The sequence below is a fragment of the Plectropomus leopardus genome, chromosome 5, assembly GCF_008729295.1.
Source record: "Plectropomus leopardus isolate mb chromosome 5, YSFRI_Pleo_2.0, whole genome shotgun sequence".
Taxonomy (NCBI): Eukaryota; Metazoa; Chordata; class Actinopteri; order Perciformes; family Serranidae; genus Plectropomus; species Plectropomus leopardus.
Genome location: NC_056467.1, coordinates 20353056 through 20380874, shown reverse-complemented (window position 1 = coordinate 20380874; position 27819 = coordinate 20353056). Strand labels below are relative to the sequence as shown.

Below are 27819 nucleotides of genomic sequence, written 5' to 3'. Positions count from 1 at the left end.
TTTGAAAGGACCGTCCTTTTATGGGGTCCTAATCAGTCCCACTTGTCCCCTTACTATGACGACCCTGGTGGTGGCATTAAGTCGTGCGACTGTACCGTAGTTCGTTTATAGCCTAACATTAGTTTTTTCACTTTTGGTGATTGCATTTAGGCTTCAAAAATCACAAAAGCTGTGTTCATTTCTGGATCTTGCTGAACAAAACGTGTAAGCGGCATAAACGTTTGTTTGCCGCAGATCCTATTTTATGCAATAATCCAAAAGCCAATAGAAAAATCCCATGGGCTTTTTGACAGGGGAACCAGGCAGACGCTAACTTCCACGCCAACCCACAAAAAAACGACATCCCTGGAGCATGTGCAAGTCTGTGCAAATATGTGGAGTCAGATGACATGAATCATAGATCTAGACATCCCAGAAAAGTTGCTTCCATTGGAATTGACAGGGGATCTGAATGGGCTAAAAAGCGGAAAAACAAAAGCAAAGGATTAATCACAGCACTTCTTCACAACAGACCACACACAGACACACAGTCTCTCCATTTGGGTTTCACTATTTATTTTCTCGAAGACAACCTATCCTGTAGCCTATCTCCCAAAAAAAGTTTATTTTTTGGGCAAACCACCTTTTTTTTATCTTCCATGTCATAACTTTAGATTTGAAACCACATGTTTGCTAACAAGGAATGCTGCAAAAAAATACCCCTATGTTCAACAAAAGGTTTATGAGCACAATGTGTAATCATTTACTACAGTGTTTGAAGTTAACACAAAAAAATGGAAAAGGGTAAGCTTGTACACCTAGCTGGTATAAGAGGAAAAAGGAGTATGGGGCTAAGGTCTCTGCAAGGTACTAAATGTACAGCAAACTTGTTCATGGGTTTATTTGTTATTTAGGGAGACCCCACTTACTCCAGTCAGACATGTGGGGCACCCTTAGACCTTGAGAAAAAGCGAGGCTAAATCCCCTTTTAGTCTAGCTGAGATACATTTGCAGATTCATTACTGCTGCTCCTGAAATGAAGTCATTATTTTCTCAAGTATCACTAAAAAGCATCATTGGATTACTCTAGAAAGACAACAAAGATTGTGGTTCAGTGATGCATATTGTAGAGGCTGTTGGCAGGTCGAAACCTATAAAACCGACCAACACACCTTCAGAAAGACTTCAGGCCTCACTTTGCAGTACATGTGCAAAACCATAGATTATTTAGCAAATCAGACACTAGTGAGGGGAAAGGGAAGGGGAAACATGTAACATTTAAGCACAGTTTTACTTAAAATGAAAATTACACTGTATCCACAGCCTAAGGAAACTAAAATACCCTAAAAATAACTGTGCTATAGTTTAGTACATGCAAAGGTTATGGTTCACAATCCTACGTGAAATGGCCGTTGTTCTCTTCTGCCTTGGTGATAAGTCAAAGCTTTATGGCAACAATACTGCAAAGCAGTGATTTTGCTGTAAATCGAAGGAAAAATAATTAAGTGTCACAAGGGGAACAGGTTATTTGGTTGACTATAGTGATGGTGTCAGAATTTCACAGCATCAAGCCCATGTCTGGTGCGTAGGTTAGGGTTCTGGTGTGAGGGTGGGATACGATCGTCGTCAATCACCTTTACAGAAGCAATGAAACTAAAAGCTGAAAATAAAAAATTATCATAAAAAGGAACACACTGGAGGCAAAAAGAAAAGCTCAAAAGCCACCAAATGCATCTTAATACAATGCACTGCTGCTCCACACCTGCCAATAGCATTGTCCAGTGTCAATTAATACTAACTTAACAATAATTCAAAACAAAAAAATAATCCTTGTGATGACGATGACTTTTTTTTTTCATATCCAAAGTTCTTCCTTTCAGGGATTTGCAGATCAGCCTCTCTTCCAAAGGCAGAATTTCTTCTCCTGAAACCTTTGCTGACCTCTTTGTTGCAATTTTCTCTTCAGATGTTGTAGATTTGTTTTTTTTTTCCCGTCTCTGCATGCGTTCTCACCCAGCCTTGCATACTCCCAGTCACGCACGCAGCCAATCACACAACTCATCCGTCCATTCTCTCGCACATGCGACACGCTCAGCCGGACTCCTGGCCCCGCCCACCGGAGGGAGACGATGGTGCCCTATCGGGGGGCGTCTCGTTGGAGGAGATGAACCTGGCTCCTCAGCAGAGTCCAGCCATTCATACACAATGGGTCCATTCACACACATGTCTGATAGCGTGGCCGATTGGGGGAGGGGCACATTGAGGGTGGCGCCCTCTCGAGTCGGAGGACCGCAGAATTGTGATGGTTTGTGGTTCATCTCAGTTCATAATTAAAGTTATGTTCATCTCTGCATTTTGTTGTATTGTAATATGTCAAGATCTCTTGATTTCTTATTTTTGGATGTCCTTGGTTCTCCCCGGGCAGACATCGAGTTTTTTTTTGTTGTCATTTGAAGTAGTTTTCCGAAGGCGACAGCTCCAATAACACAGAAGTTATGTCAGCATGTCTCTCAACGCATTCGATGTAGATGTTTTGCTTTTTTTTGCAACATGTAGCCACTCATTCTCACTCGCACCCACTCGCCATCTCAAACTTCATTTGGGCTGGTTCCCCTGGAATGCCAAATGAAATCCACACATTTTTCTTTCAGATAAGATGCAGCCATGGATCCCACGAGCCAAGCACAATGGATCAAATTTCTCACACTCTCGCTCTCTCTCGCTCTTTCTCTCCTAATTTTTTTATGTTGAACAGAGTGCTGCATCGTGAACAAAACTCCAGAATACCCCAGATGCCGTCTAGAACTGGAATCCCTCTGCTGGCACGTTGGCTGAGTTAAAGCTGTAAGTTCCACCTTGGATGGCCTCTGGGACCAGGCTGGTGTCTTCATCAATCTGAGTAAAAAGACAAAGACACGGGTTGTCAACAATGTACGGCAGATATGAAAGTGAATCAAACATGAGTGGTGATCGTTGCATTATGAGACAACACTCTGCATTACCCATGTCAAATAAAAATTGCAACCTTTAACTTGTTAGCTACTATTTTCACTGTGTATCCTCAAAATGTTTTGCCTATTAACTTCATTGTGATGGTACTTTTTTAAAAGTAAAACAACTGACGGTGATATCAGCCTATGCCTTCAACCTTATAAAATAGCAATACTATTGGAAACCACTACTGTACAGCAGAGTCCTAAATCGGGACGGTTTTCTTTGAGTAACCGGCTGGTAACCCGCAAAAAAGGTGATTTGAGGATGGTATTTTGTCTCAATAATAATTCCAAGTTTGTTTCTGCAAGGAAAAAAAGTAATGAGTGTTGGATAAGAAATAGAACATGAAATAAGAATATGAATTTAATTTTACATTTCAATCCTCTGACCGCTGACTTAAGGCTCTCTACACCACTTGTTCAAGGCAGGAATTTCAGGCCATTATTTCCCCCAATATTCTTAATAAAAAGTTACAATCACAGAATGGGGAACAGAGTTGTCGCGCCTTAAGGCCAGAAGGTAGTACAAGAGCCGAACCAACATCTGCGTAAAAGATACAGCTGGCAGGACGGGACCGTGGGTGTGACTTTTTGTTGGCGCGTTACGTGTGCAACTGACTGCTGGGACATTAGAAAAGAAGCTGATAGCAGTTAGCGGATAATTTAAGGTAGAGGAACATTGGCCGAAAATGTCCGCATATTGGGAAAACAATAAGATACGGGAGCTGCCTACCCTCTGAAAAATGGACAAGACCAGCTGCCATAAAACAGGTAAACAATTCTTATTGCAATGTTGTGCCATTGCTATTGTTTAGAAAGCTTTGCATCTTGTGCCGGTAGATTGAGTTGAATTGCGGACAAATTGGCCATATTGCCAGGGGCGGGGTGGATGTGTTGTTGCATGGCCGTGGTTCGGGATGCGTCTTAAAAATCCGACTCATGCAGGACTCTGCTGGACTGACACCTCAAACTGAAATGATGAAACCAACTTTGAGAAGAAAAAAAAAAAGCTTTAACTTGTAACTTACATCATCAGATGAGAAGAACTGATCAATAATTTCGTATGCCAATTTGTAGATATCTTCATTTTCATGATTCTGCAGTTGCTCCACTTTTTCCAAACCTGGAGAATAAAAAAGTAACAATTTATACACCATTAACTCACACATCAACACCTAAAGTTAAACAAGACAAACGTGATTAAACCTTGAAGTTGCGAGTGGGACTTACCACCACATTCCTCAATAAGGTTAGCAATTGTTTCAGCCTCATCGTCTGCCATCTTGAGGATATTGCTGAGGCCATCAAGAACAACCTGCACAACCTGGGCATCCTTCACCGTCAGCAGGTTGCAGAATGGAGGGATCACCTGCTTCTCAATCAGGTGTGCAACCTGTAGGCAGCAGAGAGACAATGACGCGACATCACATCAGCATAGTTCTTGCAAAGTAAAGGGTAGGTGAGTTTAACAGAATCACATCAAGTGATCCATAACATTCGTCACAATGGACACATCGACACATTCAGGCACAGTTCTAATACCACTTTTTACAAAGTTTCATTCCCCTGTTACTTAAAAAAAACACAGCTGGCAGAGTATTTTCAAGGTGTCTTAAGGTACCAGACAATGCTTTTAAAAAACATTTCAATACAATTTAGACCAAATTTACTGTTTACTGACTGTTTTTGTACAAAATGTCTTTATTCTCATTCAAGCATTGTAGGTAGGCAGCAGATATGCAGTCCCGTGCAGAGATAGGTTTTAAACGGCTCAAGCAACTCAAATTTAAGACTTTACGGATGTGCAAACACCATGATTTTAGGGAGTACAAGATTCTTACCTGATCTTTCCTCCCGCTTATTGTCAGGTTGCTGATGGCCCAGGCTGCTTCCTTCTGAGTGCCAAAGTCACCCTAAAATATGCAAAGTGAGCAATGAGCAATTTCTCATATGCTCTCAAAAAATAATCATCCACTTTACACAGCTTATAAAGACAGGTGGATACACACCTTGTCGAGCAGGTGAATGATCATGGGAACTAGCTTGGCGTCGATGACAGCCTGCACCTGCTGCTGGTTGCCTGCTGTGATGTTCGAGAGGAACCACACTGCCTCCTACAGGACACAAAGCACAAATACAGTGACAGTTTTCTTCTGTAGGCAGGCGAGCCGCAGAGGTTTCAAAAGCCAGGAGATTTACTGTCACATCTTCAACTAGAAGAGGCGTTTTCCTGCTATAGACTTTGATTATTAATGGAACATGACAGACCGTTCATCCCTATTCTCAAGTGCTTTAACACTCAAATATGAGTTGTTGTGTCTAAACTGGATCAGAATCCAGAGGTCATTACTGAGTGTTTGACCTCTGGTCGAGACAGAGTGCTGTGGGTGGGGCAAGGGTGATTTTTGAGGCTCTAATCATCGTCCACGTCACGAAGTTGGCCTCATTTTTAAGTGACTGGACTCAGATGCACTCCGATATCAGCAGAGACACATGGTCTTCAGCACCCTCTGGCCACCAACCCACGGTATCACACATTCAATCACATGCACACCCTCCTCTTCAACCCCCCAATCTGTCTAACTACTGCTAGGCCCCCCACTGAGATCCTCTTCGTCTTCTTTGCGATCCTCCACGTTGCGAATTCTTGCAGCTATCTGTCCCGTCTACACCTTTCACACAGCACTCATACCAGCACCAAGTCTCGTATTTCATCACTTCCAAGCAACACATGCTGCAGCAGACGGGGGTGTGTGGGGGCGTGTGTAGGAGGAGGAAGAAGATTACCTTGTTGATTTTCTCCTTCGGGTGTGTGAGGAGTGCAGGGAAGTGGCTGAGAGCGTCACAGTTGAGCACCACCTGGGTCTGTTCATCTGTGCCGGTCACAATGTTCCCAACAGCCCTCAGGGCAGCAGTCTGGATGTGGAGAGAAAGTGTAAAATTGTTATGATAATAATACAATTCATTCATTAATCTAATCCGACATATAATTTCATCACTACAGGGTTCCCACACATTTTCATTGACAACACTTAAAAACCTTTCCATGGCTTTTCAAGGCTGGATAATAACATTACCAATCATAACGTGCAACACAAACACAACTGTATGGTACACTTAACTCCAAATGTTAATAATTAAATGAATATTAAACAGCAACCTTTTTCAACCTCTAATACTTGGTTATGTTCAATTGACCTTAACTACTTAAAACTACGAGCACAATCAAGCATGTCCTTTATGAAAAAATAGTTTTATAAGCACTTGGCATGTTAAAGCCCAGTGCTGTTCAAACATATCAGATTAAAGCTCTGTTTAAACATAATTCCAGCTGGCTGGCATACATGACGGGAGAAATGGAACATGAGGAGAAAATGAAGAAATGTACATGATGGTAAACCAACAATAACATCAATACAAATTAGAACAACGTCATGTTAAATTCCACTACTTTTCTAGGTTTTCCATGACTTTAGGAACCCTGTCTTTAGTTTCTATGCCTGAAATGTTATTAATATAATCCTAAACATAATCAGTGTCATGCCTGGCGTCTCTTCATACCTGAACTTTGACCTCCTGGTGACTGAGCAGAGGTACCAGATGTGGGACAATGCCAGAGTCAATGACCATTTGGATCTGCTCGTTCCCAGCATCCGTCAGATAGGACAGAGCCCACACTGTGTCTACCAAGATCTGGAGGCAGCAAAGAAAAAAAAAACCTAATGAATACATTCTCCATCTTGACCAATTTATGTAGACAGTAACATGGATTTATTTCGTGGAGATGGAGCTCTCCTAATAGTTAAGTGAGGCCAAGGCACCACTGGGGGAGGGGAAAATTAGCCAACTTACACTGACATCAGTGTGGTGGATCAGCACACAGAGAGCTGGCAGGATCTGAGGAAACACAAGAAAAGACAGGTGAGGTCATTATGTGGAGAAAATTATAATAAAAACATCATCAGGGTTACCATGTTATCTATAAAAAGGCTTACAGAATAGAATAATCTGTGTGCGAAACTGCTGGTGGCCCTCTACCGCTCTGCTATAGAGATCATTTTAACAAACTGCCTCACGGTGTGCTATGCAGGCTGCTCAGCAGCTGATAAAAAACATAACAGGAACATCAACACAGCATAAAAAAAATCATTGGATGCCCTCTGCCCTCACTCCAGGACATTGCTGACACCAGCTACCACTGCAGCGCAAGAAACATTGTCAAAGACTCTTCCCACCCCATCGCTATCAGATAAGAAAAGGGGTGGGCAATATATCAAATATACTAAAGATATCACCACTTGTTCCACGTGCGATATATAAAATGACTATTTATTTATATGACTACCTTCTTTATAAAGCTTTATTGTAACTGTGGTTCATTCAACACTTTTGAGTTTCAGTAGTTAACATTAGTTTAAAGGGCACTTAAAAATATCGATATATATATATCGTGTATCTTGATATATATTCGTAAAATATAGCAATATCATTTTGAAGCCATATCGCCCAGCCACAGCTAGGAATAATTCTAAAACGATGCTAAAACGCTCATGCGTATGAAGATCATTTTCTTTTAAAATGCTGTTTCAAAACAAAAGCGTATCATTGCGGATGTGGCCTTAAATTGAAGGAGAAGGGTAGAGGCAGGGTGCTTTCACTTGCATACAGCAGAGAGGAGCATTTAAAGCAGCAGACAGAAAGAAATCATTCCCAAGATTGCATTTACATTGACATCTAAATTACCCAGCGTTCTAACAAATACTACACCTACATTCTCAATTTTGTCCTCTAAATACCCATACACACCTCCTGGATTGTCTCCATGGGTGGTGGAGGGTCCTTGTGGCGGCACAGATTGACCATAACCCAGGTGACATTGCGGAGGAAGGTGATAGGGATGGAGGGACTGATGAAAGAGAGCAGGGGCTTAACCACACCCAAGCCAATCACATAGTCTCTGCACTGAGGGCCATCACCTGTAGGGAACACACACACACACACACACACACACACAAACACACAGTTGCAGCGCATACCATCTCTGTATTTAATGTACTTTTCTTAACACACCAACAACGCCTTACCTATGATGTTGCCAAGGGCCCAGACAGCCTGTTCACACACATTTTGATGAGGAGAGTGAAGGAGCCTCAGGAACAGCGGCACAGCATCTGCACAAAGGAAAAAGATGGGTGTCAATCATATAATATGGCATCTCATGATCAGATGTGCTACTTCAATTCAGCTACAAGGTTTTACATTGACTATAATGCAGCCACAACATGTTAAGAAGAAAAAAAAGGCAAAGAGGGAAGGTAGGAAAACACAAGTTATATTGTTGCATGTTCTTAAACGTGGACAAAGAGCAATGTCCAATCAAATTCAGATCTTTACATTTAGATTTTGTTATGTCACCAGAGAAAGCTCAAGGTGCAGGTGGAATTATGCTAAATTCAAAAATTGTACGTCAGAAGCATTACTCTGCTCTTAAAGATATACCTTGCAGCATTTTCCTTAAAAACAATGTAGACTCATTCAGAAGTAATCCCTCTCATTCCTCATTTATGACCCTCTAGAAGTGTGTGGCAGTGTATTTTTATGCAGAGACTCTGCCCTCTGCCTGTATTTTCCTATTTTCTTTGAGACACATATGTGCATGCACCCCCACAGCACTCATGTGAGGTCGGGACTTTATGACAAGGTGCCAGACTGTAAGAGGCAGACATCCGAAAGTCACATCACCAACAAAACGCAAATGTAGCAAGCAAAACGCCAAACAAGACTATGATCAATAAATACTTTTGAATGTGCACAGTGCAGACGGAGAAGCAGGCAGCTCCATTACAAAAGAAAATATCGTATCGGCCATTTTGACGAATGAAAAAGAATAATATCCCTTTCTTAAAAAGGAAAAGAACAAGGAACTTCTGTTATTTAAAAATGCATTGCTGAATTGTACCTTGATCCTCTTTGATTGCATTTGTTGTGCAAAAGACAATACCATGCTACATTTAAGTAGGATGTGAAAATTTTTTTTTTTTTAGGAATTTTGAGCATAATACCCATAAGGCCCTCAGTCCACCAATACAATTTTTTTTTCCAGCTAAAACGCTTCACACTCCTCAGGAAACACCTAGCTGGGAGTGCTCGAGAGCGTTTTGGAGGCACAGCATGTTTTTCAGCTGGGAGGCTATGGTTGCATCTGGTTGCTATGATACAGAGTATCAGCAGAGGTAAAAAATGACAGCACGGGGCAGAGTACTTGCTCTGGCCCTTGCTCTACATGAAGGGAGGGCTTAAGCACGCAGGGAGAGGACCGACCTGCAGATCTGTGCAGGTTAATGAGAGGAAACATGTTTGTCCTCCACTGTTGTTGTTCAGCAGCTGTACATGTAAGATGTGATGGTTGGTCTTCATGATATTCATCCCTCCTCCACTGTGACTGGATGTTGGAGTTACAGTGAGTCACAGTGTTGAGCGCAGCATTTTACCCAAAGTTGAACATTTTTCAGCTCTCTGTAAAAAAAAATTACGAACGTGCGGCGCTTAGTGCAGAGTTGACGCTGAGCGCTTCGTCACGCTGCTGGCGTTTGTAGCAAAGTATAGTTATGTGAAGCTCCCTTTGCAAAGAATTACAAATGCTGCGATTTGCCGGACTCTGGAAAAAAACGCTATGGTGGACACAGCCTCTAACAAAACATAACTATTTACTCTACCAAGCAAAAACCACACGAAGTACCACTTATAAATAATTTGGGTAAATATTGATACTGTATGTTGCTACAGACACATGTTGTACTTGTCATTCTTGTGTGCGGTTGTGCATTTGTGGGGTTCTTTCACCTGGTTGAAAATAGAATCACCTGACAAGGTGATGTAAATGTGAACATAATGTTTACTAAGTGATGAAATAAGAAAATAACAGGTTCATATTGCAACATAGAACTGCGCACTCCAATGACATAAAACTAACAAATAACGCAGCGCCAAAATCTTCCACAAAACATGCAAAAGATACCTCAAAAAGAACAGAGATTGAAATAAATCGAGAGAAATAAAGTGGAAAATAGTGGTGTGTTGTGATAAAATGGCACTTACTGGACTGGACCACAGCTTGGGTCTGCTCTGAGGTACCAGACGCTATGTTGGTTAGAGCCCAGGCTGCCTCAAACTGGAGAGATGGGCTGTTGAGAGGTTGGAGATGGATGGAGGCCACAGTTGGTGAGTGTGACAGTAAGAGCATACTCATCATGAGTCATTTATGTTTCTGCCATTCCTGGAAGGTGAAAACTAGAACATATTTACATAACTGCTACAGATGTAGGCTTGACTAAACCCCGCCTGCTCATTAGCATGACTTTGAAGTGTACATAAACTCAACACGATGGAGGGAAAAGGCCTAGCTTGTGCTATAATTATCACACATGAAAAAGCGTGACGCACCGCTACATGCAGACAAACAGAATTACAGGCTGCTTACTTGTCATCTCTGTCCAGGCAGTGGACCAGTATAGGAAGGATCCCAGACTTAATCAAGTCGTCTATGGGAGGGTTTCGGTCACTGGACAACAACTTCCTATAAAAACAAAGAGGACACAAGAGAGCATTACTAACCCACTCACTCACACACAGCAACAAGAAGAACCAATGACACACAGAGAGAAACAGCTAAAGAATGTGAAGTGTCAACATATTGTAAGTCAGCCACAGCGACAGGAGACTTCACCCTGAACATGACCCAACATCAACATTACAGAGCACCAGGTAACGTGTAAAGACATCTTCAGTGTCAGGATAAAGCTGCAGGGTAGACTACAATAGGAAAAAATAAATAAAATAATAATAATAATACAGAAATGTGTTGCATGAATTCAGATACCTTGTGCTGCACTTGACTTATGCAGGGCTGCACTCCTGAGCTGCAGTGCCATTTACAACGTCCATTAATCAGACAGGCCTGACTTACAGTAAATCACAGCTGTCTAACCGAGCTGGAAAAACATTCAGCCCCTGAAATTTCACACTGACGCCATTTTTTGCAAGAGGCTATCAATTTTAATGAGAGAACTGCTTAAGACAAAGGATTAGTGTACTGGAGCAGAATCTCCATCTCACAAATACCAAATAAACTAAATGTGAAGCTGGACTGCATTAAAAGTACTCCTTCAATTTTATAAAGCATCAATAGAGTTTATGCATAGTGAAAATTAAGGGTGAGTAGCTGCATGATAATTGGGACAGCCTTGACTTGATATTTAGGTGTACAGAAATGAACCATTTCATATGTCAAAACATTATATTCTATATTATTAAAGTGGTGAATGAATGAATCCAAAAAACCAAAGAGGTTAAAAAGTCCGCACTTTCAGAAAGGCTGGCGCACTATCATAGACCATGGGCATGATCGATTTGTTTCACTGAGATGTCCGCAGTCAGTCTTGGGTCAAAATATATTTGGAAAGATGTGGTGAGAATTACAATTCTGCAATTATTGAAACAATTGTTAAAAAAAAAAAAAAAAAAAAAAAAAAAGCTATTTATATGAAAATATTCTTGTGTTTATTGGCCGTAATCCGTTCCAGCATACCCAAAAAGTTCTTTCGGGCCGAGCATATCCAAAGAAGCTAAAAACAATGCACTCAAAGAGCACCTGAGCGGGCAGCGTACCTTACTTTCTAGCGCTGTCTGCTGTTACCGTAAAACACCACAGCTCCAGGTGCATCGCACATTTGTAATACCCTAAAGCTCACATGGGGTCAAACAGCGTGTTCCAATGAGTGAGCATTTTAACATTTCTGGTTTCCCCATCTTAAGTCAATATTTTTTTTTAAATGGGATTTTGGTTCAATAAAATAAATCAAAATCAAAAATAAAATCTGTGGTTAACACAGTATCTGAAGGCGTTTTACTCTACGGCACTGAATAGGTTAGACATGCCACTTTTTTCTGTGGTGTGAAGATTGCTTTGCTGAATAAAACGTGCAAGAATCATAAACATTTGTTTGCCACAGAGGTTATATTCTGCAATAATCCAAAGGAGTAATCAATATAACAACAATATTCAATTATTGGCCAACTACTGGTGTAAGCTTAAGTGTTCGTACCTGGCAGCCTGAACAGCAGTCAGCTGGACGCCCTGATTATCACTGGTGGCATTCTGTAACACAAAACAAAAAAGCCAAGGACATTGGTTAAATTATGATGCATAATATACGCAGCCTATAGGAGGGGTGAAATGATAGGGGACGAAAAAAAAATATCCTACTTACTTGTACTATTGCTTCAAGCGAGGTGTTTTGCTGAAAATAAGCATTTAGCAGAGTCATCAGTCAGAAAATTGTGCTTTGATACACATTTGTCACATGTACAGTTTGTAATATCAAGAGTTACAATATAATCAGTAACAAGTCCATTTTAAACATTTGGTTAGGTTATAAAAAAGTCAACAGTGTTGAACACAGCAGTGTCCACCAGACAACAAAAGCCACATGAATACCCTGAAGAGTGCATATCCTGGCAGTGGCTTCCCTAAAATTGCTTCTGAATGTGAAGCTGACAAAGCAGGAAGGAAAGTCACCATACCAACACTCAGAGCAGTAAGGGGAGGCTCATGATTGGGAAATGCCATCAGGACATTGCAGTGACTTGCATTCTCACTTGAACCAATTTAGCATTGTGGTGCAACAGTCAGCAGGCTGGACGTGCAGGCCAGCATCCAGTGTGGTAGGCTGCCAACTGCCGAGCTCACCTGCCGCCCTCTACAGGGAGCTCAGACCAGCTGTAGTTGGTAACTTTGATGAAAGTAAGTCATTTCGGCTGAAACTGTCATTATATTCTGAAAGAGGTACATGAGACACATAAATTGTGAAAAAAAATCACGTCCCTGAGCCGAGGACTTTCTAACCCAGCTGTCAAACTAGGCAGCACTGATCAAATATGAATCAAGACTCTTGTTACTGCATAGCCTTTTTCTTGCCTCAAATCTTTTCAGAAACATGTTTTAGTGTACTGTTTATTAAATGAGAAAGTTTGTGACTTAGTTGCCATGTTGGAAATAGTTGACTTAAGTACAGAGCACCGGCCTCACCAACGTTCTCATTTCAAACAGGCCCCCCAAGAAGTGCGCGTGTCTTTGAGGCTGATTATTGTAGTGGCGAAACATGTGATGCCATTCGACCAAAAAATGGAAATGGAAATACATATTTTGTGCGTCACAACCCCTCGCAAAGTGACTCATTCTACTATCGGCATTTAATCCATTCAGTCTGATATCGTTTGAAAAGTCTACAAGAGCCACAAGTTTAAATCATTTTTCCCCCGTTAAAGTTAGGTGTGCACTTAACTGAAGTAGCTGGCTCAGTCTCTCTATGGGCCCCAATAATGTGGAAGCAGCGCCGATCATACAGGTAATTTTGCATAGTGGAAATAGAGCTTTTCTTTTGTTTCATGAGCCACTAAGCAACTTTCATAGGAATGAACTTGGCCCTGCCTCAAATTCTCTATCCAGGTGTCTTGATATGTCCATGGCTAAACTGGAAACTGGGTCACATTTGATCAGCACTGCCCAGTTTGACCGCAGTTTAAGAGCTATGATTGACATGTTTGACAGCTGCATTACAGACTCTTCGGTTTTGACTAGAGATGCTAAAAAAAATAGAGTTGGAAGAGGATTGTTTTTTTCTCAGATTATTCGTATAATTTAGTGCTCTGTGAATACTGAGACAGTTTCAGCAAATATGACTTTAAGTTACCAACTACAACTTTAACCAAAGTTGTTAGATGCCTCTGAGTGCCAGCAGTTCCAGCTGATTGCCTGTGCATCCTCAAATAAAGACCGGCAGTAGACTTGCAACAAAAACTAAATTTTTCATACATTCACAACCCTTTATACAAAATATGCACAAGACAACTGTAATCTAAGGCTATTAAATGAATGGCAACAGGAACACAGACAATCGCAGAAAAATAAAAAAGCTGGGGAAAAGTGAGAATTTAGGGAAACATCTGATACACCAAAAAAGGGCAAATCTAACAAGCTCAGTAGGCCCATGTTTTTCCATTGCGAAATAACTAACTACAAATAGGCAACAAACAAGAAAAAGGAAAATGTCCTGAAGGCACAATCAATGTGTTATTTTAGACCAGCTGAAAAACAGTTGCACAGCGGTCACTGGTTGTTAAGTATTTAAACTAGATTGACCAGCACACTTTTCCACAAAAGCGCCTCTCATGTGTTGCAGTGAGTCAGAGCCACATGTCATTGTTGATATATTGCTAGGCAGCCCGTTTCAAGTCAGCCCTCTCAATACCACTAGGCAGTTACCGTGATTGAATTTCTCATCTGCTGAGTGGGCTTCTTTTATCCGGCAATGCCGCCAAACCTGGAGCCCCTTCGTGATGGTGGGATTCTTGATCAATGTTTTTGGTATGCTGTTGGCCACAGGGGTCTGACGTACATACATGAGGGGATGACTATTGAGGCATTTGCTGTCAAAGCTTGAAATATAATGAGCACAAGGCCTGGTTTGGTAAAATAAGCACTTACCTGAAAATAGTAAGTGCCGCAAAATTGGTTTCAAATTAATGGGTATTTTTCATACAAATATACAAATAATTTTTGTATGCAATGCAATTATCACAGTGATTCTAACATGAGCTATTTTCTTCTCAGGCACCCACTCTATACCTGCATTCTTTCATCTTTAAGTGAAAAAATAAAACCCACATAGAAGTTCATTGCAGAGATTACATAAGCAGGCATGTCAGTACATCATCACAAATAAGCACCATAACAGGAATCTCAATCATTCATGACAATGTTGTGCCCCAAAAAGCACACTAGGTGCATTGTACCTATTCTACCAAAGTAAATGAGACAGCAAGCAGCACAGAGAAAGACTGTCTGCACACTTGTTCACCCTTCCTGCCCCACCCAAGGAGGCAGCATCACAGGGCATAACATTTATGCCATGCTGTCACTCTATACAATTCTCTGGCTTTAAATCACAAAATTTAAAAAGAATTGTGCATTCTATTTTCTGGTTGCAGTAGACATATTTTGAGCAGAGGATGCACAAGCGTACCGATCTGAAATCTCCGTCGACATCAGAGTCCTCACAGATGTCTTCATGGGGCACATTTCTCCTCTTCAGAAGGTGCTCATCTCTTTTGTTCTGTGGTGGAGGGAGCAGAAATGTCACTTCATGCACGCTCCAGCAGAAATTCAGAATGATAACAAGAAAAACTTAGCATCTTTGTGCAAAGATTAACTGCTGAATTCAATTTAGTTGTAAAAGTCTTGGTTGTAGCACAATTTATTAGACAGATATCCATACCTTTCTGAGTTCCACCACTACCTCAGTCCTCTGTCTTCTCATAGACTGTGGGGGAGACAGCATGTTAACATTAAACAAGAAGGAACATTAATCCCAAACTAACTTTGCCCATAAGGGTGACACGAGCTACAAAATTAAATTTGGACACGGTCTGAGATTAGGATCCTGTTTATGCGACCAGAGCTTCTCTACAGTATCAGTCATACCTGGGGTATTAAGTCAACAGCTCACACTCTGCATATGACAGCACCCAAACACACTTAACACGAGTCTGACCTAATATGACTCAGCTTAAGTTACTGCATGACTAAATGTGTCCTAAGAAGACAGACCCCCCACACACACATTTTTGTGGACAACATTTAAAAACTTTTTTCATGACTTTTCAATGACCCATAATATTTCTTTTCTTTGCCCCAGTTTATCACATTCAAACTCTATTCGAACATAACTTTAGCTAGCGGGCATACGTGAAGGGAGAGAACAATCCTGGGCAGAAAATCAATGTGTCATGGTAAACAAAATGTTGTCACACATTGATGCATATAAAAGCTATATTACATTGTCAGCTGGGTTGCAGCAATATACCAGTTTCAAGGTATACCGTTGTATGAACATTGATAATTATCATACATGTACATTTGCTTAACTGGAAAAAATGCAACTGGATGGAGAATGTCACCTTTTTTTAGTTATTTTCAAAAGATAAGCTTTTTACACATACTGTCTTTAAAATAAATTAGCTTTCAGTGGTAGTAATAAAATTGTTTGCATTCCTTATCATAACATACAGAAAATACATTTGCTATTGTGTTCCCTTACATGGAAGGTTATCAAAAGAAGATTACTGTGAAATGTCATTATACACAACAAAATCCCAAAGGCTTTCATGATTTTCACTATTTCCATGACTTTTCCAAGCCTGGAAAATGTGATTGCAAAGTTTTCCAGGTTTTCCATGACTGTAGGAACCATGCTCTGTTGCAGTGATGAGATTAACTCAGCGCCCAATTTATTAGGCACATCTAGCAAAAACTATCTGCGGTAAGTCCTTCATGAAAATAACAATATTTAGTTTTGGGTTAATAAAACTGTTTTAGAGAGGTGCTGCTTCTTATTGTCTTTATTAGACTGTAGTTTGTGCTGCAGATTCACAATTTCAAGGCATCATAATCTACAACCTCCAAAATGACCGAGGTTGGTTTAACACCTCTCCAAAACAGTTTCAGCAAAGACTAAAAGTACAACATAAATACATGCTTTCTGAATGTAGGATTTATTGCATTAATATTGTATCAGATTGCATCAGTTCCAGCTACGTGAACCTAATAAACTGGCAACTTGGCATAAGGTTTAATATATATTACGGGAAAAAAAGTAGATGTTTTCTGTAGTGCATGTAAAGTTAACAGGTTGCCATGTGAGACAACTCATGCCTTATGGCCTAAGCTGTAACAGAAACAACCTGTCGAAAAGGATGTATGAGTATACCCTTTTTCATATACACCTACAGGAAACCAGTCAGAAACATCATCACACGCCAGTGTTATTGAATCATAGTGTTGAGTTGTCTGTAAACTGGCAAGTAACTTATGGATCCATCATTAGCTAGCTTTGATCAGCCACTCATGTGATTGTGTTAACTAGCTGGTAGTGTTTAACCTTGTTATCTAAGCATGTGCAACGTCGGAAAACCACGGAATAAAATTATAACACAACGCCACAATTTTAAAGAACCGGGTAACTGGCCAGCTAAGAGGCTAACTGGTTTCCGCCATTGTTTTTGGTGATAAAGACGGGGGATGGGTGGAACTGCAGCCACCAGCACCACCAAGCCCAACCACTGAGCTTCACGGTGGCTATCAGACAAGCTAGCACGCAGGCTAGCTAACTGCAGCATCAAAATAAAGCTAATCCGCCGCTGTGCTGGCTTTCCATTTAAGCAAATATTTCCCCGAGACGACCTCAAAGTCAGCTATGTGAGGTTTCTGATATACATTTAACGTTTTCACCGGCTACCACATCGACTTAAACCGATCCGGTGGACGATATGCTTTAGTTAAGCTAGCGTGTCCCCCGTGGGCCTGGCTAGCATCGAGCTAGCAAAGCACATCCAGCGGAGGCGATGAACTCTGACTGGCTTTTCTGACATGTTTTATAACCAACACGGTTTCGCGGTGTAACGAAACCAACGAAACCAAAAGGGAAATCGCCCAGAAAAGCCCAGCCATCGCTAACTGGTGATCTGTTAAGGCCCTGGTCGAGGCTTTAAGTAAAAAGTTCCCGATGGTGGAAATTAGAAACGACGTCACAAGGAAGCCAGCAGGCGAAGCTGGCCGTGAGCAGAGCGGCGGCGGCGGCGGCGCCGAGGAAAAGAGGAGATCCTCGACACGGATCTGCATAAGTTTTACCTCCAAATCACGGCCCTTATTCTTGAAATTCTTCAGCCGCTGGTTGTCCAGTTTCTCGTTGTCAGCCATGTTAGCGGTTCTGGTTGTGTTGAATGCAGTTAACTCGTGGATTTAGCTGGTGAGCTACCCTTTTCTGGTTCCCTTTTCTCAGCCTTTCGCTAACGGACTATTTTTTGCTGCTCTGTCCGCGGTGCATACTGGGATTGCCGGTGGTGGAGGGCAGCCTCGCGCTGGCGTAGAGGAAGGGTGGGGAAATCCCCTCCACTCTCATTGGTTTCACTGTGAACATGCAGCGCGCGCCACACAACAACATACAAACTTATGATCATCCTATTCAGTAACTGGCCTGTGTTTATACGCATGTATATTTTATACACTGGGAGAATGTTGAGTTTTTACTTGAGTGTTTTCCATCAATTTTACGACACTACATCTCTATTTTACTTTCTTTTACTTGTATTAATTTAACAGCCATATATGAATTACAAATTAAGATTTGAAATATAAAATATCCTAAGATATGATGTTGCTTTTACTGTAAATTAAAATATCAATATAGGTTGGGCTTAGATGTAGTATGCACAGGCCCTGGGCCCATAGCATAAGGGGGGCCCTGGCTCTCATCTGCAAAATGTTGCTCAATTTAACAGGGCCAGGAAGAGATTTTAAATAACCCCAAGAATATGCAAAGGATCTGCAAAGAGCAGAGTTGGACTGGGAACAAAATTCGGCCTTGGCATTTTTCCTCTGGACCAGCCCATTAAAACCAGCCCATGTTAGCTCTGTTATCCATCTAATTTGTACTTACATTCTACTTATTCCATTTTTTTCTGTCTTGATTTCATTTGTTTCCCATTTGTCCTCTCCTGATTCACCTTTGACAACATGACATTTCATTCCATTTATTTTATTTATGAGAACAACACACATAATCAACAATACTGTAAATGTGCCAGTGTAAGCCATCTGGCTAATTACTGATCCACTTGAAGGGGTTGGGAAGGTGATGGCGGCCAGTACTACTGCACCCGCCGTACAGTACTGGTAGGCTATTGACAGTTTTGGGACAGTGTAAAGTCTAATCAGATGGGCTGTCCCAACATCAAGTGGGCCACAGCCAGCTGGTCAATTTTTTTTCCCCCCTACATTTTTTTTCAGACATTGCCGGTGGTGTCCCTGCAGCCAACAAGGTGTGCCATCCCAACTGGCATTTGCCAGAATTGCCATATGGCCAGTTAGAGCCTGACAAAGAGACCTAAAATAACCACAAAAAGGGGCAACAACCACAAAGAGTTACCTCAAAGAGTGACAAATTGACTAAATTTCCTCTTTTTGTTTCCCTGGGCAGAATTTCCTTGTAGCACAAAGAGAAAATATTGTGTCAAAAATATTTTTAAAAAGTGAATAAATAATTAAATAACTTTTGAAGATTTGACCAGTTTGTCAGACTGCTGAAGCCTCACATTATTATTATTTTTTAAACTCTGAAATGCAATTTTGTAGAGAACTTTCTTTATTGTTTCCTGCAGTGTTTAATAGCCAACCAAAGTGCCTGTTGCAAAGTGCTGTACAAAGAAGGCAGACTGGATTGAATTTATAAGGTTCTGTTGCTGTGATTGTTGTTTTAAGCAAAAATGCTAAAAAAAAAAAAAAAGAAGAAAAGAGCAGTACATGATGGGCATATGAGTATTGTTTTAAGAACTGTAAGGCTTGTAAGAATGTGATCCTACCTTGATGTATGTCATTTTTACCTTTTGTTTTGCAGCAAAAATCAAATCAAACAATCTAAGTAGGCAACATTTTTTTACCATTTATTTTATCACCCACACATAGAACCACCTCTTTTGATTCCAGAAACTTTTAAGATTTTTATTTCATTGCAACAAATGGACCAAGCAACAATGAAACAGGGTCAGAATAACATTAAACACACACGTTCAAAACATGACATGAGTTGACAAAGTTTACAGTTTTGTCCTGGCTTTCATTTTTTTTATATAACAATATATGTTGTACAATAAACTTCTAATTCATATCATACATGTATGTCTCAGTGAAGTGTGTGTTGTTGAAGGAAATGTATACAATAAGCACACTGTATGACACTGTCAGTATCATCCCAAATAAATAAATAAAGTTTGTATAAAATAGTAAAAAGATGTTTTTATATCGTACACAAACGAATATAAAGAAATATATTTAAAAAAAAACAAACAAACAAACAAACAAACAGATGATGCATAGTTTAAGAACAACATTGCTTTGAGTCTAAAAGACTTGACCAAACAAACAGGCTTTAATCAGTTGGTTTTCCATACAGAGTCTGACTGAATTATCTTAAATACTGTGTTTTGAAAGCAACTCATATCAGCTCATGATACAATGACTTGTTTTCTCAAAATTATCCTCATAATCTTGATTACACACAACATCCTCAGAGGCTATCATCACCAAGGTCCAAAGACATTTTGTCTTCACCAGGATTGGGTGAAAGTCCCCTCTGCCATGGAGATTATCACTTAAAACTACGATGAATAATCTCATCCCTTGTCTTAACGCCTCCTCTCATCTGATCCTATGGATGCCACAGAGAGGCAATTCGCCGATGACTCACACAGGCGGGCGAGAAGAATCCTACACATCATTGTCATGAATCTCCAAAGAGATTCTCATCCATCATCTGCTGCAGAGGAAGACTTGTTTCACAGCTGTGATGCTGAAGCCCTTAGACCTCATCTTAACCTTAATGTCCTCTTGAGTCTGTTTAAACGGAGTCTTCATCAGATAGACGATCCTCCTGAAACCTTCCTCCAGTCCCATGCCAGTGGTAGCTGAGCAGGGCTGGATGAACCAGGACCTGCCTTCACACACTTTTCTCAAGTCCAGGGTCAGGCAGAGCGCCTCTGGGCTCTTAGCTCCCTGAAGGTCCTGTTTGTTGGCGAGGACGACGAGAGGGACTCCTCTGAGACACTCAAACCTCAGGACCTGGGAAATGAAGGATACAGAGCACTTTAATTACTACAGTATACAACAATATTTCTAAATAAAGTGGCCTATTGTATGAAGATTTGTTTAAGCTTCCCCTATTCAGCATGAAGCACTATATAAAGACCTAATACACGCAACTGCAACACAGTATTATGTAGCTATACATGGGTAGAAGGACATTTTTAAGATAAGATAATCCTTTATTCGTTCCACAGTGGGGAAATTCACAATGTTACAGCAGCTATGAGAAATAAAAACAGTATAAGCAGTGAAAGAACAATACAATAGTAAAAAAATAATCACAAATATTAAAATATTAAAATGTTAGATAAACAGATAATGAATGACTGACTGTATAACACAGTGGTAATGAAATATAATGCATTTATCTAGGTAACCCTTTATTTTATAGAGTATATGTAATTCATGAACATGCCCACTTAATCTCAATTGAATAATCAAGTTCAACTAAATTATTCTGAAAATATGTAGGTATGTTCATAAATGTATACTCTTTAGATAGACAAAGTACACAGATGAAGTGTTAAATCTAAACTAATAAGCCTTTGAAATATTAATAATAATATTTAAACTATCTGAAGACAGACTATCCAATAAAAGTGTTCACTTTATCTGTTAATTTAATTATAATTCTTCTTCATTCTACATGACAACTGAGCAAACTTGCTGATGAAGGCCATGAGATCTTGTTAAAAACTAACTGAAATCTTCTAAGTGGATTACAAATTAAAAGAACCGTATGTAGGATTTGGTGACATCTAGCATGAAGATTTCAGACTGCAACCAGCAGAAACTTTTCCCATGTGCCAAGCGTGAACCAGGAGGTAAATTGCCCGCAGAGTGAGGCCTTTTCCAATACAAACAGTAATTGACCCATTTAGAACCCATGTTTGGTTTGTTTATAAAGCTTTTGTTGAAACATGGCAGTGCAACATAGCGGACTCCATAAAGGACCAACTCCCTACATGTATATGGCTCATTCTGAGGTAACAAAAACATGGCAATCCTCATTTCCTGGAGTGTTATCAATCATTCATTAAAATTCTGTACACAAAGTTATATTAGTGGACAAATACATTAATTAACACTGAAATGTTTATATTTTTGCCTAAACTTTGTGTGCTATAAGCCATACATTTTGCTCATAAATAATTCTGCAGAATCAAGTTCAAACATTTAAGCGCCAATTTGCAAAACACATTTCTGAAAGAAGAGGGACTTTCACTGTCCACATACAGCTAAATGCTAAACAGAGGTGCTGAAGTTAAATGTAAATCTTGCAGGAATGATGATTTGATTTAATTACCCTATGAAGTGTCTTGCGGGCCTCGTCCAGCCGCTTCTGATCCCAGCTGTCCACCACAAAAACCAGCCCAGCTGTATCAGTATAGTGATGCCTCCAGTGGGGCCTCATCTTCTTCTGACCCCCTACGTCCCACACTGTCAGGCTGGGGCTGCTCCTGTCTGTCTCCAGTGTCTCCACGTTGAAGCCCACAGTTGGCACGGTCACCACGCTCTCGTTGTACTTCAGTTTATAGAGCAGGGTGGTCTTTCCTGATCCGTCCAGGCCCAGCATCAGGACCTGTGCTTGTTTACGAGGCTTGGATCCATGCATGCCCATGTCCTAAAAGTGCAGTTTGTGTTTATATTTAAAAAAGGATGGCTTCTTCTTTCTGTATTGCTGTGTAAACTAGCTGCCTGCACCCAGTGTCTCCTTTTGTACTGTCTATCTGTAGGCTTAGTGTGTCTGGTCTCTTATGGAGACTGTCTACAGTCAGTATGCTTTATGTACGCACTGGCAGAGTGACCCCTCCCCTCTGTTATTATGGGATTTCTCTCCTCCCTGCGTAGGTTTCAGTAAGGCTATTTATATCCAAAGTGACTCTGCAACTAAGTGCATATAGTTCTCCAGTTACAGCGGCATAGTTAGTGGAGTCACATGAGGCCTGCTACAGGAAGACCATGTTTGGTACAACGAGAAGATTGGGTTTCTTCCTGTCTGGAAGTCCCATAGCAGTGACATCACAGGGACAGTTTGGTGGAGGACTGCTTGCCCTGGGCTGATGGGTAAATTACACTGACAATATGTAGAGAGCATGTGGTTTCCAGAAACCTCCCAGTTTGGAGTTTATTATTCATCTCAAATTAATAGGCATGTACATAAAACACATGTTGATTTATTAACAGGTATTGTATTATGGTACTATAGAATTGTACAATACTGTAGTACAGTAGGACTGGACAATATGAGCCACATTAAATTGTGGAATCATCTCATATCTAATGCCGGCTGATCTCTGGTTTGTTGCTCTTAAGTGGTCATACATTATTATTTACCCTCTTCTTCACTGAGCCTCTTTATCAGGTCTCTCCTCGAAAACTACATGGCCGAAAATACAATAAATAAATATATAAAATAAATTAAAGAGGTGTTAGCATCAGTATAGGTGTTACTCATATTTAATGATGAAATAAGACACAATAAATGAAAGATTTTATCCTTGCCTGATTTAAACACTTTCTAGATGAATATCCATGTGAAGTCATGTAGATCCATCCCTAAAAGTCTAGAAAATTCTAAAAAAAGAAGTGAACATAATGTGTGCAGATACTAATAAAGTGAAGGAGAACATATTTGAAGAGGTTTTCATTGAAATGTTTAAGTGCAAACTTGTTCAAAACTCATTTAAATTCACTTACAAATCACTGTTAAAATCCATCTAAAAACAACAGTTTTTGGCTTTATTTTGAAATCAATCGATCAGACCTCTGTACAGCCACACTGAAAGTTGTGGCCATAGGCCGATTGATTAATAAATCATTAACCTTGAAACCACCAGATAATCATAACATCAGTGGCACAATACACCCAGTGTATTACTCAGCCCTAACATAATAATACACGCGGACTCCTGTAATCTTCTAATCTACCAGCAGGTGGCATGGACTGACTTAAATCAAGCTTTTCAAAAGGGCCACTGTCCATTGTTAAGTCCATTTTGCTGCAAAAATAAACCATGACAGAGCACTTTATAGAGGAACTTGGTGAAAGAACAAGCCATTCTGATATTTAGGTAGAAGGCACAAGAAGGCAGAAGGTAGATTTATTAGTCATTTTTCAGACAAAGTCTAAAAGTTTTAATGGGAATGTTAAAGGAATACTCTAGCCCAGAAATTAACACTGGTATATCAGTTACTCACCTGCTGTTATGTTGAATTTGTGAAGAAAACTATCATCGCATGCCCTCACAGTGACCAAAGAATTCACAAACAGGGGCGACCTCTAACTCACCAGGAAGAGTGTGTGACCCATATAGACCGAGGTATTTGCAGTGACTTAGATTTTGACCTGTGGCCCCTCGCTGCATGTCATCCCCCAAAAACAGTTTACCAGACGGGTAACTGAACTAAAAGTTAAACTTATCTATGCTCTCTTCAATGCCAGACTCTATTGATAACGTTGCCGAACACGAGAACTGCTGGTTTACGGCTGCCTCCATCAGTTACTTTGGTTGTGTTATTGTGTGACTTTGGTGTTAATTTGGATTCATAAAAGTCACATAATAACACACACTAAGTAAGTGAGGCAGTGATAGACCAGCAACTCCCGTGTTCATTGAGGTAAAATGACTTAGTAAGGGCTGTTTGATTTTTAAAATTTTTTTTGGTGAATATCTGTATGTCATTTCTCTTCTGCATTTTATGTATGTCTAATATCTCATGTATGTTATGTTTGACTCTATGCTATATCCATTGAGTTACTTTTGTATTCACTTTTTCTCGAAAAAAAAAAAACACTGGCACAGAGAAAATGATCATTTATCATTTTAATGTTACCTTTTTGATTTACATTTTAAAATTTCAGAATTCTTTTATTATTATTATTATTTAATTTTTTAATTTTTTTTTTTTTTTTTTTACAGTTTATTAAAGTCAACAAAAACAAGTACAAATGCCACATAAACACTCTGTAAGGTACATTATCAAGGAAGAATGTGAACTGAAAAAGCACAAACAGTTTTATCTGATATATATCTCTGAAGTTAAACAATCCAGGAACAGGCGCATTGCTTTCTTCATTGCTGTATAAACAGTAGAGGGATGATACCAACATTAGGACAGTATGTACATTCATCTTACAATTGCATGTCTCTTGGAGACTTTCTCTCAAAGATGCTATTCTACACGTGACTTTACAAGGTATGACACCGAGGTCGTGCAGTGTGCATGGCATGATCGACTGCGTTACATTAAAAACCCAGAAGTAGTTTTGGCAGCAGACTTCATCACGGGAAATGAACAGTTAAAAAAATAAGGCAACAATAATGTGTTTCATTCAAAGGCTTGTTACATTTTGAGTTACATTTCAGGGAAATGTCATATTTGATCAGGATGAAGACGACATAGAGTTAACAGATGACACTGTAAGGTGTCGATTTCAGTACATGTGCTGTATATCCCATCTAGATTAGTAAATGATAACGTAAGAAAAGTCAGATACAGAATAGCATGTAAATATGTAAAAAAAAAAAAAAAAGAAGGGCTGTAAAATACATGGTAATCTAAATTCAGAAAAAATAAAATCATATTTGCCAATTATTATTTCAGTGATCACAATATATGTGATGACTCAATTAATACCTTCTTTTTACAAGTTTAAATTAACAGAGCCACAATTAGGGATGGGTAAAAAAAAAATCAATACAGCAGAGTATCTCAATATTTTTGTGTGGTAATTTCATATTGATGAACACGCCCCAGGTATTGATTTTATTTTTTTAATTATAAGATTATCAATATTACAAATACAAATTAAACTTTTGGTAGCCCACTAGAATAACACAATCAATATTTTTTTTAGTCCACTAGAAACATTTTGCCGCAATATATTGCAATATATCCCCAAAATATTTTTTAAGTGAGTTAAAAAGACTGAAATCTTGATCTTATTAGATAAAAACAGATGTTGACAAAGTTTTCCTTTGGTGACATAATTTGCAATTGAAAATATGTAATAAACCACAATATATGTTACTGATATTGCAACATGTTTAATATTGTATAATATTGTCTTGTGACTGAAGCATTGTGATAATATCGCATTGTGGGGCCTTTTGTGATTTCCAACCCCAGTCACAATGAGATGGTACAACATTGTCCCCATGAAACCCATTTAAAGTGAGATTTGGTTAGACAATCTACTGCATTATCAAACAGTTATCACATTATCAGTAGTTACATGGGTTCTAAAAAGATGGGGATCAAATTAAAGTCTCGGCTCAAAAAAATCTTAAAGTATATTGTCAATCAAAACTGAAATGAACCTCTATCAGCACAGAAACTAACAGCAATCATTTAAAGTGAACTAAGAAATCCAACATCTAAACTTATAAAACAAAACACTTCATTCTTACATCAAGAATCCCCACGTTCAGCAACTGTGGTGTGACCGTTGTGACTGGTTCTATTGCTGTACAATATGGATGGTGATATTTGAACAAGCGTGTGCACATTATCATTTGTGCTGATCATGTATAAAGGGAATAAATTCATATTTGCACCAGTGACGTGTATTTGACCCAGGAAGAAAAAAACAAAACCTTTCAGTGCAGTCACTCGGTCAGTAGAATTAAATGATGTGGAAACACAGTTATGAAACTAAAAATATAAAAATTAGTGGTCAAATAGACATAAAGTGAAAAAATGTGGACGTAAAACTCCATGCTAGCTTGAATATTTTAAATCTCTTAATATTGGTTGTTAATGTGACATTCATCACTGTTTCTCCTCTCAACCACTCACACTCACACACACACACACACACACACACACACACGTGTGCAGACACGTGGGCGTACCCAAAGCTGCACAAAGCTAAATCTATTTATTTGCATAACAGTGACCCAGCATTGCATTATGTTGTTGGAGCAATAATGGCTAACCCTAAATAAAAAGACATTTTCTTTGAGGTGTCACTTTTTTAGCAGTAAAAGTAACGGAGTGGGGACGTGGCATGGTTTGATGACTTACTTATGTAAATAACTGTGATAGAAATAGTTCTCGCTCAAAAAGTTGCGGGCTCAGTTTTTAAATCTTTCATCTTAAGCCTATTTTATTCTTATTTATATCCAAACATATACTGTGTTGTAGATGGGTGGTCTACTATTCGCTGGACTTGCCTTTAAATTTGACCACCATGACGGTGATGTTGTCGGGGCAGCCACGATAGAAGGACTGGAGGACAATGCTCTTGGCGCCAAAATGAGGCTCACCCAATCGTTCCCTGATGAAGCGTACCGCCTCCTCATTGCTGAAGGTGTCCCACAGGCCGTCTGACGCCAAGATCATGAACTCCGGCTGCAGCTTGTTCAGGTCAAACGACATGATGTCAGGATCGGGAATGACCACATTGAGGTTCTTCAGAGGGTAATCGCCCAGGGAACGAGACATGGCCAAGATGCCCTGGACACGCCACGAGCCATTGAAGCTGATGAAGCCACCTGAGGAGGAAAACAGAGGGGAAATGATAAATCAAGGAGCGGGAAGTGAAATAAAAGGTGGAAAAGGGAGGTGTTAGAATGAATGTGAGGAAGTATGGAGGCAAGAGGAACACAAAGTTGAGAAAAAGTCGAGAAACAGATGTTTTACTAACCCTTTAACGTCCTGTTTAACTGTTTGGTCGAGCACACTTTGAGTATTTCTATCTATCTATCTCTATCTTATCTTATCTATCTATCTATCTCTCTCTCACTATATATATATACTATATAGGTATACTTTTTTCATCATATTCCAGTTTCAGAGGCCCTAATAGACAGATTTATATGTAACAACAAAAAATAACAATCTAATAAGGGTCGATTAATTTTTTTTTAAAAACATGCTCTACCAAAGTTAATTTGGCCCTTCAAGGGTTAAAGCGGTGAAACTAAACAAATGAAATTAAAACTGACTTATTTTCTCAGATATAAATAAAGTTTTGATTATTAATTGTTGTTAAATAATACATTTCATGTTGTATATGTGTATTATTGACCTTTTATGGCATAATAAATTCACAAATTTTATGAAATAAAATAAGGATAAATATTC

At 39.6% G+C, this 27819-nt stretch overlaps 3 protein-coding genes across 3 annotated transcripts in view; all 3 read right to left on the bottom strand.

Moving 5' to 3' along the window:
- Positions 1-534: 534 nt before the first annotated feature.
- kpna4 (karyopherin alpha 4 (importin alpha 3)) lies at positions 535-17951 on the bottom strand. The gene is made up of 17 exons (XM_042486277.1): positions 17719-17951; positions 15308-15352; positions 15056-15145; positions 12242-12271; positions 12077-12129; positions 10453-10548; positions 10071-10156; positions 8057-8143; positions 7779-7948; positions 6825-6869; positions 6534-6665; positions 5760-5888; positions 4982-5086; positions 4814-4885; positions 4203-4365; positions 4001-4095; positions 535-2874 (listed from the first exon to the last, which is right to left on the bottom strand). The coding sequence occupies exons 1-17, from the start codon at positions 17785-17787 to the stop codon at positions 2779-2781; spliced, it is 1563 nt and encodes a 520-aa protein (XP_042342211.1). The 5' UTR covers positions 17788-17951; the 3' UTR covers positions 535-2778.
- A 2131-nt stretch (positions 17952-20082) lies between these two features.
- On the bottom strand, positions 20083-22491 carry LOC121943092 (ADP-ribosylation factor-like protein 14). The gene is made up of 2 exons (XM_042486482.1): positions 22034-22491; positions 20083-20703 (listed from the first exon to the last, which is right to left on the bottom strand). The coding sequence occupies exons 1-2, from the start codon at positions 22346-22348 to the stop codon at positions 20395-20397; spliced, it is 624 nt and encodes a 207-aa protein (XP_042342416.1). The 5' UTR covers positions 22349-22491; the 3' UTR covers positions 20083-20394.
- Positions 22492-25462: 2971 nt separating this feature from the next.
- The window catches only part of ppm1lb (protein phosphatase, Mg2+/Mn2+ dependent, 1Lb), a 59687-nt gene continuing 57330 nt past the window's right edge, over positions 25463-27819 (bottom strand). The window contains exon 4 of the mRNA XM_042486593.1: positions 25463-27227. Within this exon, the coding sequence (XP_042342527.1) occupies positions 26890-27227 (338 nt within the window). The 3' untranslated portion in view covers positions 25463-26889. The remainder of the gene's footprint in view (positions 27228-27819) is intronic.

Coding starts and splice junctions, on each gene's coding strand:
- kpna4 (XM_042486277.1), bottom strand. CDS start 17,787: ATGGCTGACAACGAGAAACTGGACAACCAGCGGCTGAAGAATTTCAAG. Junction 8,144..10,070: donor CCAAGCTGTGGTCCAGTCCA/GTAAGTGCCATT, acceptor TCCTTTGTGCAG/ATGCTGTGCCGCTGTTCCTG. Junction 4,886..4,981: donor TCATTCACCTGCTCGACAAG/GTGTGTATCCAC, acceptor TGCATATTTTAG/GGTGACTTTGGCACTCAGAA.
- LOC121943092 (XM_042486482.1), bottom strand. CDS start 22,348: ATGGGCATGCATGGATCCAAGCCTCGTAAACAAGCACAGGTCCTGATG. Junction 20,704..22,033: donor CCCGCAAGACACTTCATAGG/GTAATTAAATCA, acceptor TTCATTTCCCAG/GTCCTGAGGTTTGAGTGTCT.